The 12,495-nt window shown below is 39.8% G+C and overlaps 1 protein-coding gene across 1 annotated transcript; it reads right to left on the bottom strand.

The window, feature by feature from the left end:
• Positions 1-4,387: 4,387 nt before the first annotated feature.
• On the bottom strand, positions 4,388-11,562 carry AQP4 (aquaporin 4). The gene is made up of 4 exons (XM_049620315.1): positions 11,155-11,562; positions 10,086-10,250; positions 9,707-9,787; positions 4,388-5,521 (listed from the first exon to the last, which is right to left on the bottom strand). Exons 1-4 carry the CDS (start codon positions 11,533-11,535, stop codon positions 5,243-5,245), a joined length of 906 nt encoding a protein of 301 aa, XP_049476272.1. The 5' UTR covers positions 11,536-11,562; the 3' UTR covers positions 4,388-5,242.
• Positions 11,563-12,495: the final 933 nt, after the last annotated feature.

The raw sequence follows: 12,495 nt of genomic DNA, 5'->3' as shown, positions 1-12,495 counted from the left end.
AGTGATCGTAAGATATTCCTTAAGCTCTTTATTCATTCATGCAACCGGCATATATTGAGCCAAATGTCAAGCCTGGTGCTCAATGCTGAGGGTGAGGGATACAGAATAAATAAAATACCATCTTAGCCCTTGAGAAGTTTAGTACCTAGCAGGGCAGACAGATACCTATACCAACTGTTTTCCTACAATGTGGAATAGTGCTATTGCTCTATTGACGAACGTGGGCAAATGCTGTAAGAGAGGTACATATCCACCTGGCTCCTAAGGCATCGCTCGCTACTCATCTGATGGGTTGCACACTACATAAATGATTGTCCTCAATCCTTCCCTGAGGGTCTCTAACCTCTCAAAATGGAGGAGCCTCTCAAACGAAGAGCCCAAGGGACTACTCACTGTGCCTACAGTACTCACTGTGCCTACATTATCCATCTGGGTGGGCACAATCTAGCAAATGCCTTGAGGATGGATCATCTATTTGGCAATACCAGCCTCATCTGAGTCACAGTTGTTAAAGTCTTCACTTCTAGACTCACTGTAATGACAGTTGATAGTCAATGGCCTATTTTGCCTAGATGTGAACATTTAGAAGTAAGCCCGCTAAAGCATAATTTTTACTGTGTGCACCAGGACCTACCACAAGGCATCCTCTGCATGCTTTAAAAAAAATGCATATTATTATACAGATTTCGCCACTCTTTCATTTGGTGTTGACTACACTCAAAAATCTAAAGGGTGCTCTTAAGATATAACTTGGAAAAACTTGAAAAAAAATTTTCAAACATTATCAAATGCAGTGCTTACCTTTTAAACATTAAAAGTTTATTTGCACAAACTTAGTAGTATGAGATACAACATAATTCATGGAAATCAGCCACAATGCTAATGCTTACTAGATTATTCCAAACATTAGACATTACAGTTTAAATCTCAACATTAGCTCTGACGTTGGAATAACATTTCAGTTAATAAATAATTGTGAATATGACCATATGTTCAGTTTATTCTCAGCAGTTTATCATGAATTACAATCATGATTTGGGTCATAAAAGTGATAAACAATTATGTCTTCACAAATTGCATGTTTATTTAATTAATCCTGAAGTGAATCTAAAAATATATTCTGATAGGTTATATAAATTAGGTGTATTTTTTAGCTGTTGGATTTTAACATGCCTGGGTAACACTGTAACTACTTTCATAGGGTACAGGCATTTGCAAAAGTGAGTGGCCACAGTTTTTCAGCCCTGAATTAAATGCCTTCTATGTATTTCAGAGAACTATGAATTCAAAAGTTACTGTTATTTTGGGGTGATCTATAAAGTAGTATAATACCAATGCACGCACACAAAATCTGTGGTAAAGAAAGTGAGTTGTGTTCATTATACTTTCCAGATAGTAGTCACGTCTTCCTAATAATGTTGTTGCCATAAACATATTAGGAAAGACAGAATAATATAAGATACATATTAGATATAAGACATTTATAAGATATTCTGAATTTGCACAATCTATAGTGCTTATAATGAGAAGTCATATTGGCCTTATATTGTCTTTTAAGGGTATCTCTTGAGCTCCTACTGTTATCTTCAGCTGTCACAAAGGCAATGGCTCTGTCGAATGCTGACAACATGTGGGGATAGCGTCAACATCCTGCAACAAAGGGCCTCGCCAGGATCAATTTTAGCATTTGAATTTGCTACTCTGTTTTGGAATTTTCCTGTTCATTATTGAATTTATTTATTTATTGATTTATTTATTACATTTTTTGAAATGTTTATTTATTTTTTAGAGAGAGAGAGAGAGAGAGAGAGCAGGGCATGAGCAGGGGAGGGGCAGAGCTAGAATCTGAAGCAGGCTCCGGCTCTGAGCTATCAGCACAGTGTCCGATGCAGGGCTTGAACCCACTACCGTGAGATCATGACCTGAGCTGAAGTCAGATGCCTTACCCACTGAGCCACCCAGATGCCCCTGCTCATTATTGAATTTAAACCGGTAAGTAAGTTGCCTGGTTTCTTGGCCTAAGAAGAATATTATGTGCTATTTGGTATCAGACTTCTAATAATTAATCAGGTAGTTTAATGCTCTCATATATGTTATTCAAATATTTCTAATCTCCTTGTAAAATTTTCTAGACTGAGTGGCAGCTGTAGCTAGTACCTATCAACTGCATAAGGAAAAGAGTCCGAAAGTGTAAGAACTTATGAAAACCATCAAATAGTAGAAACAAAGTGTAGGGATCTTACATTTAGGCAATGAGTTAGGTACCAGAAAATACTTCCTTCCAGTGTAAAAGTTTAGGACTCTTTGAAGACAATGTCCAGTTCAACAGTGAAAAAATACTTTCCAGTTCTGGGCCCCAAATATTTAAGAAAGCCTCCCCCCCCCCACCCCCCGAACATAAAAATGACTCTTTATCTTTTGGTACACCTTTTGACAAACTATGTATCTTTTCAGTGTAGGGACCATCTTACAATTTGGGACGCGTGTTGTGTTTTTCCATAGGGAAGAGGCGGTTGGCATTGCTTCCTGGCTTGGTATAATTCATTTATGTCCTTCCAGTTTTTTCTCTCTGATCTCTTTTCTGTATATCTGTCAGCAGCACTCTCCTGGGAGCAGCACGATGCACTTCATTAATAAGAAGGGATTAAAGGAAAAAGCCCTCGTCTCCTAATACACTTGGATAATTTGGTGCCATCCACAAGGCAATAGACCCCTGCTGCATAGATGTCATTAGAAAGGTACAATTTCATTACTTTTTAGTGGCAAAGCCTTGAGTGAAATACAAAATATGTTGTCTCATATGCAGGGGAAAAAAAGTGCTAAAGCTTTCATTCACTTCACGCCTCTAAAATAGTAGAATGCAAAAATATATTTTATGGGTTTTACATTTATACTGCCTTCCCTTAGTAGTCCTTGAAATCAAGCTTTTATTAAATACTGAGCAAAATCAAGGTTAAAAGAAAATTATTTACATTCTTAAATCCTAAATGAAATTCATGTATTTTTATTAACTAACACATACCTACTAAGTGCCAGGCACTCTATGGAAAACAAACTACAAAAACATCATTCATGCCTTTTTTTTTATTACAGCACTAACTTATTAAATACTCTAACTGGAAGTGAGTATAAAAGTGAGTGCATAAGAAGTAAACCATATGGCTGAATAAAAATGATTGTAAGCCAGTAAATTGTAAGCGTATTCAAAAAAATCTGTTTAACTTTCCCTTGCTAACCTCGCTTCCTTTTGAGCTAATATGCTTGCCGCTGGTTGATAGAATTATCGTTTGAGCTGAACGCCAACCCCCCACCCTCGCCCCTATTTTAAGCCTTTAGTGGTATTTTGTGCAAATATTTGAACAGAAAAGTCACAAGCCATCCTTAGAATCTCACCCTACTTCTATAGAAGCAGCTCCAAACAGGAAGGGATGGGCCTCACTGGTGGAGGGTGTGGTTGGCCACACATCTGAGAAAGGCACCTGGGATTTAGGAATCTGCCATAAAAAAAAAAAAAACAAAAAAACAAAAAAACAAAAAAAACCCACCAATGACACTCCCAAGCGCTGCACTGGAGTGATGACTCCCTGGGAAACTTGCACATCACTTTCCTAGCACCGAAGAGAATCAGGTTTAACAGTGGTCCATTATCTCACTGCCACAGACACACAACTGCCATTAACACTAAAAAGTAAGTGGCACACAGTTGGAACGACGCATGGGAGAAGAAAGTCCTTGATTATCAGCTTATTTTAAGCCATTCTTTGCAGTGATGGGTGTTTGCTCCACTACTAGCTTTTGTTCAGTGAAATTGACATTTGCAGCTCTTTGTCTAAGATAAAGTTTAGGTTAAGATGATAGAGACTGGGGTTTCCAGAGACCATTCTCCCAACTTAAGGCACACCAGTACAGGAAGAGCAAAGTATTCTGACAAACGAGTCGGTAATGAAAATACTTTAAAGATGTATTTCATTACGACGTACAATATCTCTACAAATAAACGATTGGTCATCTAGTCAGCTTTGAATACAGAGTGTTCTGATGCCTTCTCCCTTTAGTCTGCAACCATGGCCTTCCTTGTCTCTCGTGCATTTTAATTCATTAAAATATCATCACAGGCACAGTGAAGATTATCACCAAATCTCATGAGAAGTGACAGAGTGCAGAAACGGGGACAGGGACAGCCAGTTTTTATCTTTCAGAGTGAGCAGAGCTTAATCACAAAAAGTCAAGATTCAGCTAGTTATGTTCTTGTTATCAAAAAGAAATCTCAGCTAATGTTTAAATATAGATAACCAAAGTCACAAACAAAACCCCCAGTTTTGCCAATAAATTAAAAAATATAAGCAAAATGGTTAAGTAGTTAAAAGCATAGATCGTTAACCTCATGTGGTGTATTTGAGGATGTGCACTGAAAACAGATCAACTCTTTGATTCCAGAATATGGATTGCCTCTTTCCTTATGATTTTTTTATAATGGTAATTTTTCCTCCACTCGCATAAGATCTTATGAGTCTGTTTGTCCTGAATCTTAATAGGTATTTCTTACGATTTGGATATTTTATTAGAAAAAACTAAAAAATATAAAGGGTTTCCGAACATTCCTCAAATTTCTGGGCTTTCCACATTACCCTGGGCACTGAAGAAGAGGAAGGAATATTATGAATTAGAGTTCAGGTTGAAAGCTGGGTATTTGAAATATAAATGGAAATAATTCATTAGCAATGACCCTTGTTAATATTCTTTCGCCGAGGTAGTTTTTAAGAGGGGGCTGCCCACAAAAGAGCTTGTTATATTTCCTCTGTTGAATGTGCACAATTCTGTGGCACATTGTTTTGGCGTACTGGAAAAAACACTCAGACGAGGATTGACGAATACCGGTTTCATGGTAGAGGAGGAATAAGCTGATAGGTATGTCTATAAGTTCTGTCAGGCAAGACTTAACCAAATCTTGATACTCATTTTAAACTGATAATTAATGAATGGCAACAAGATAAACTAGATGCCTATTTGCTTTGGGGACACTTTAAAAAGACCTCTTTTTTTAGATTTGGAATTCACAATAGGTTTCTTCCATTCCTCCTTGGTAGAATAGTGAAACATTTCTTGTCTAGACTGAATAATGAGGCAAGAAACAATGACCCTGCGCATGTCTAATTTATAACAAATCTGTTTCCTTAATGGGTGGAAGGAAATCTGAGGACAGTTCTAAGTGTTCTTGTCTGCTTTCAGTGCCATCTTCTAGTCATACTGAAGACAACACCTCTCCGGACGGGTCTTTCCCCTTCTTCTCCTCTCCCCGGTCAATGTCAATCACGTGCACTACTCCAGGTTTTAGGATCAGGTCATCAGTCTCTACCTGACTCCTGTTGTCCTCCACTTCCATGTAACTCCCCTTTGTTTGCTGGGCAGCTTTGCTGAAGGCTTCTTTAAAACGACGTTTGAGTTCAACATCTGGACAGAAGACATACTCGTAAAGCCCACCGGCGAGGACAGCTCCTATTATTGGTCCAACCCAATATATCTGGAGGAAAAGATGGAAGCATTATAGAATGAGCATGGAGTAAAACTATTCCTTTGAACGACTCGTGAATAGAGAGCTTAGCTGGTTTACATTAAGAAAACAAATGTGTCGTGTGGAAGAAAGCAGAATTGGAAACACTATAAGAGAATACATCAAATGCACACCAGAGATCCATAAACTGCTAAATAGCATTTGAACAGAAAACAAGGAGACGGTTTTCTCTTTTCTTGCTTTCACTAATTACTTTCTTTCCATTTTCTGAGAGTCCTTAAAGTCAAGATAGCTCTTCTTTAGGGGCGTCTGGGTGGCTCAGTCAGTTAAGCATCTGACTCTTGGTCTCAGCTCAGACATCGGGCTCTGCTCACAGCACGGAGCCTGCTTGGGATTCTCCTTCTCCATCCCTCTGCCCCTCCCCCTCGCCCACATGCATGTGCATGCGCTGTCTCTCGAAAGAAATAAAGAAACATTAAAAAACATATTAAGAAAAGATAGCTCCTCTTTGGTGGTACTGCACACTCAGTAGATGCAAAGAATTCTTCAAGTAAAATAGAAAAAAATTTCTAGAGAGTTATCTTATTTTCTTAATATTGCCATCATACATTGGCTTTCTGCATAATTGTGACCAATATACAGCTTTTATCAGTTGAGCTTTAGTTATTCAGTGAAGCATGATAAATGGAATCCCAGCTCCACCGCTTAGTAATTTGGTCAGTTTTTGTGTCAATTACTTGACTTCTTAAACCTTAATTTCCTCATCTGCAAAGTGGGAATTGTAATAATACGTACTTCATAGACTGTAAAAATTAAATTGAAACAATACTTGTAAAGTATTTGGTGGTTCTAATTTCATAGCAACCGGCTTCATTCCATGCTTCCTAGGCAATTCAAAGTTGTGTGTGAACAGGCTGGGGATAAGTCATTTTCTGTTTGTTACATGCTTTTCTTTCTTTAAAAAAATTTTTTTTAACGTTTATTCATTTTTGAGAGACAGATAGAGTGCAAGTGGGGGAGGGGCAGAGAGAGAGACACACACAGAATAGGAAGCAGGCTCCAGACTCCAAGCTGTCAGCACAGAGCCTGACGCAGGGCTTGAACTCACAAGCTTTGAGATCATGACCTGAGCCAAAGTCAGAGGCTTAACCAACCGAGTCACCGAGGCACCCTGTGTTTTTTACATGCTTTTCCTCCCTAAAATCTGATGATTTGATTTAATTGAAAACCTCATGGTTTGTTCATTACTCTTCTTGCAGAGCACTTTCATCCTCATGGTTCTTACCATGGTCACTTGGTGCAAAAAATCCCACCTTGTCTCTTTGGGGCATCTGGGTGGCTCAGTTGGCTCAGCGTTTGACTCTTGATTTTGGCTCAGGTCATGATCTCATGGTCTGTGGGATTGAGTCCTGTGTCGGGTTCCATGCTGACTGCAGTGAACCTACTTGGGATTCTCTCTTTCCCTCTCTCTCTCTGCCCCTCCCCTGCTCTTGAGCTCTCTTTCTTTCAAAAATAAATAAATAAATAAATAAATACACAAACAAAGAAACCAGTACTGAGTTTATGGATGGTGGTTAGTTGAGGCTTAGCAATTCCATAGGATTTTTAATCCAACATGGAAGCTTTTTATCGTATCGTTACTGTATCTAGAAAAAACTCAGTTTTGAGTTTTGGTAAACTTCAACATTTGCTTTAGAGCACGTATATGCTGCAGAATATTTGACACTCATTCAACAGATTCAATTAGGCAACAGAAACCTTGTTTATTGAGCCGGTTGTACTTAGCACTTTCTTGTATTAACTCACATAATTCAAACAGCAACCTTTGAGGTAGATATTATTATTATCCCTCTTTTATGAGTAAGAAAACTGACACCCTGAGCAGATAAGAAGCTTGCTTAGGAGTTCATGCCTAACAAGTGCTTGAACTGGGATTTGAGGTCTTTGTGATTTCAAACCTCTCTTTTGAACTATTGCACTGTTTTCCATGATACTGCACTTATCTCGTTTGAAAAAAATAGGAGAAATGCTTTTCTGGCTTAAGACACTTTCTGGAAGTTAATTCCATTTAGCATCCTCATTGCAAAATCTAAAGACAATTCAAAATTTAAGCTGGAGATGAGCACATATACTTAACGTGGAAAATACTGGTAGAGTGGTTGTGAGCACCAAGCTCCTATCTTGAACAGAAAGAAACCATGTAAGAGTTGCCCTTTCAAAGGAGAAATGAGAGCCCTCCTCTAAATGTCTTTGCTCTCTGTTCCTTTGGTAAGAGCTCATTACAGATGGTCTATTCCACATGCTACAACTCCCACAAGGGAAACAAGGGTCTGCTAAATAATTATGATGCATTCCCCAAACACCTATGAAGAATACATCTGGCCACATGCTCTCCAAAAAGAGCAAATCTCAGTTTCAAGTTGCTATTCCAAAACAAAGTCAAAATGTACTTTAAAATGACTCTCAAAATGTATAAAGGTAAATAATTTTTATTGCTATAAATATAGATGTTATGTAAAGTATCAAGATGAAAACTAAAACAATGTCATTACACTACCTAGAAAATTCACCATTAATATTTTGATGTTATTCTAGTCTATCAACCAATCAATCAATCTGCAAATATGTTGTAAATTAGTTCTAAAATTCACACAATTATTGCTACAGAACGGACATTCATGTTCAGTAGGATTAAGTTTGTTATAAAATAGCTCTGCAATAAGGGGAAACATTTCATTCAGTCAACAAGGTAAAAAGTTTCCCACTATTTGAATTTTAGCTAGCTTACCACAACCAGTAGGTAATCATTAAAAACATACATTTCACCCCCATTTTAAAGTCCTCATCCATAAAATTAAAAGTTGCTATTTTTCTAAATTTTAATTACAAAAAAAGTTTGAATGTAAGAAGTTGAACTTCCAATTGTACTTCTACCATAATTAACTATATGCTGTCCATTAAAATGTTCCACTCATGTCAATGTGGCAAACATTTTGAGACATAAATGGAAACATCAGTGGCAAAATGACCAATCTCATGGATGGTATTACTGACATTCATTGTATAGCTGGGTGCAAAATCTTGCTTTGAACTCTGATGCTCGTTCTTTCACGATTGAAATTATTTTTAAAGACTCAGTACCCTTTTCTTCACTGTCAGTGCCCCTAGTAATGGTGCCATATCCTCTTATTGGCAATGTGCACTATGGTTGAGTGGATGTAACTGGGTCAATAACCGCTGTATGAATGAGATTCAAACACGAGTGACATGTTGTTATGGTCATGAATTAAAACTAAAAGTTGCGAAATAGCATTCACAACACATAAGTGACAACGGGAGTTAACCTTATTTGAGGCTGGCAGACATAAGTCCCATATCTCATATTTGTATTGGTTATTAGAAGTTGGCATGTGAGTGGCCTTAAAACTGCTGCATTATTCATTTAAGGGATTTAAATGCCTGTGTTGTAAGAAACAATTGAAATAAAATTGATTGTGATATTTAAAAATGGATATCACTGCTCTCTGGAAGCGCTGCCACCGCATTATTAAGTAGGTTAGCCAGTGAGACTGGAAAGTGTGCCTCTTCTAAAGTCATTTGTGTGTCCAGGTACAGTTACGGTGATAATAGCATAAACATTTGCAACATCTAGTCCTCTCCATCTGTAGTTCAAGTGCTCCCAACTCACATACTATTAATTGGGTCCATGCTTTTGTAAACAAAAACGATAAATATTTTTGCTCTGGGCATTGCTTTTAAGCATTTCTTTCCTCTTCTTCTTCTTCTTTTTTTTTTTTTTTATTTCTTGGTAGGTATATATTTTGTCATTGCCAGGAAGGCTTTACATTCAATTACTTAAACACTATATTCACCACACTATCCTGATTTTCACTTGTTCCACATTGGCAGCCTCCATGCACAATGTATTCTGCTTCAATCAGATACGGTGCCCAGAGCAGTGCTTATATATAAAAAGAAAGGCTATTACTGAAGACCCAGGACAGATATAAGGTGAGATGTTCTACCGTAGATATGTGCTCGTCTCTCCCTGGTCTTTACGAAAGATGTAATAAAGTGGAGGGGGGGGGGGTCAAGGTTGAGAGGAAGTAAGAAAGCTAGTGGGCAAAGAAAAAAAAGAGCTACATGGGCAATTGTTAACTGCAGGAGGACAGGTACTATCGACATGATGGTTACCCAGTGGTTTTCCCAATTTCCCATGATAACCGCAGGTCCAAAGGATCTGGCAGGGTTCATGCTGGCACCAGTGTAATTGATCTATAGGGAAAACAACAACAACAAAAAACGACAACTTCAGACATTGCTGAAACAGGGCTAGTAACAGGAAGCATTCATTGCAATTTGCTACCATTTGCCAAGTCAGTTAGAGGAACTGTCAAGACGTTAGCAGCCATATCAACCTTCTCATCATAAAGTTAGCAAAATCATCACCTAACGTGGACAGACGTGGCTGGATACTAAAGAACTACAGCTGTAAAACACAATATCTTCAGGCCAGCTCTAGGGTGACGATAAATGAAATGAATCAATTATTTAAATGGACTTGGAAACTTACTGCAAATAAATGTCCAATTGCCACAGAAAATCCAATTGCTAAAGCTACTGAACCAGTGACATCAGTCCGTTTGGAATCACAGCTGGCAAAAATAGTAAACACCAGCTGAAATGTGATTATCAACTCCACCAGGAGACCGTGACCAGCAGAAAGACTTCCATGAACCTAGAAAGAGAAAAATGCTCTATCTGAATTGAAGCATGATTACATTTTCTATGAGAACATATTATTGTGAAAGGCATATTTCATCACTGGAAAAAGCAATGGTTAATTTGAGTCATCTATTCTACCCCACGAGTGAGACACCCGCCCCCACCCCCCAACCGGCTGCATCCAAAAAAAAAAAGGAATAAATTTCCACTCATTTTGGGCCATCACAGATAATTAATTACTCTTACAGTGACCAAGCGGGAATTTGTGCTGAATGTCCTTTTCTACAAAAGAAGCAAAATGTGCCACTGCTGCACTTAACTTATAAAGGAGTTTCTTGAGAGTCTTGTAATTTTATAAGGCAATGATTAAATCCATTAATTAGGTTTAAATTAATTAATATATATTTCAATTAAAATTTAAACTGTGTGCGGTTTTTAAATCAATCTGGTGCTGAGCTAACAACTGATACTCCTAATCAGTTAAGAACAAAACTAGGATCAAATGCCAATTTATTTTTTTAAGTGTGGTCCTTGATGTAGATCATTTTAAGTCTCACGAACATGACCAGAAACAAAATTTAGTGAGCCAACCAATGGCTGTAATAAAAATTCCTTAAGCTAAATATATAGTCTAGTATAGTCACGGGGATGGGAGCGAGAGAGAGGAAAAAAACAACACCATTTTTGTGTCACCTAGACTTAATAATATTGAAGTCACTCCATATAGCAAACGATGATAATATATGGATACGCTCAATGTTGCTGGGGTCAGTTTCCCCCCTGTCAAGAATCGTCAGAAATTCCCTGGGAATAAATTTGCAATTTTAGAAAAGTCTCTCAGGCCACCGGGGTGGCATTTAGCAGAGTCTGCAAGAAGCTTGGAATCCTAGTTTGAAAATGAGAGCTAAAGATGCTACCGTGGTGACCCCCAAGCCCCCCACCACACTGGGAGGTGTGACGAGGTAGAGAATCCCAGCTCCGATGATGGCGCCCAGGCACTGTGCGGCGACGTAGAAGACAGACTTGGCGATGCTAATCTTCCTGGTGCACACCATGGCCACTGTCACAGCAGGGTTGATGTGGCCACCGCTGATGTGGCCAAAGCACTGTACCATAGTTGCAATGCTGAGCCCAAAGCAAAGGGAGATGAGAACCATGTCGACAGGTAAGGGCTTTTCCGTTCCACCCCAGTTGATGGTGGATCCCAGGCTGAGGAGAACAAAGATAAGCATGGCCAGAAATTCCGCTGTGACTGCCTTCCAGAAAGCTTGAGTCCAGACCCCTTTGAAGGCCACCATGATGCTCTCTCTTCTACACAAAGGTCCACACTTACTGAAAAGAAAACAAGTTGATATCAGAAGCTATCAAACCAAGGTTCGTGAATTTGGGTGAAGACTCGGGGCCTGTAGTCTTGCCCTTCTGTGGGGAAGGGCCCCCTCAAAGGTTATTTGATACCAGGAAAGAATGCTTCCAGAAAACCTTCTTAATTAACGAATTAATTGTCCCCTGTTATTCTAGCCTCCTTTTATCTAACATTCGAAGCTCAGCCAGTTTCCCTGATTTGCCCCTAAAAAGGAAAATGTCTAAATCAAGTTTCTTAAAGAATTAAGAATGAAATGTATTTACCTCCCAGCAAGAGCTAATTCCCTCAGAGCAAGGTTTTGAGTTTCAGTGTACTTTTAACATGCTGTTTATATTTTGAACGTAAAGCGATTCAAAAAAAGGGGGGGGGGAGGTCATTTGCAGTTTTGCACTTTATTGCTCAAAATGGCATTCTGAAAGTGGATTTGTGGAGCGTGATTCTCCTCTGCCCCAGCAGAGACTGCGGATTTAGAGGAGAGGCCAGCGAGGAGGCCGGGAATGCCGAAGTCTGTCTTTCCAGAAGGTGAAGTCGTTAGGGGGCGGGGAGCTGGCAGGGGCGGTGGGAACCGGCGGGGCCTGAGCGGGGGCAGGGACGCTCCCTCCGTCTCCCCTGCGGGCCTGGACGCGCGGCACTAGGACGCGTCGGCCGCGGGCCCCGGGCCCCGGGGGAGCGGCCACCCCTGGGCCGGTGCCAGGACCCGGGGCAGCGGCCAGGTGGACAAACAAGCAGCCTCCAGGCGCGCGCCCCGCCCACGTCCCCGGCGTCCCCGCGGCCGCGCCTGGGAAAGCTGCATCCTGGCTCCACGGTGCTTCTGCAGTGCGAGGGGACAGTCCCTCCTGGCGTCTGACCCTCTCTCGACCCCTGACGTTACCCTTCAGAGACACCTTCTCAATGT

The sequence above is a fragment of the Panthera uncia genome (genome assembly GCF_023721935.1).
Source record: "Panthera uncia isolate 11264 chromosome D3 unlocalized genomic scaffold, Puncia_PCG_1.0 HiC_scaffold_8, whole genome shotgun sequence".
Taxonomy (NCBI): domain Eukaryota; kingdom Metazoa; phylum Chordata; class Mammalia; order Carnivora; family Felidae; genus Panthera; species Panthera uncia.
Note: the sequence above shows the minus strand (reverse complement) of the source record. Positions and strands in the feature narration are given on the sequence as shown.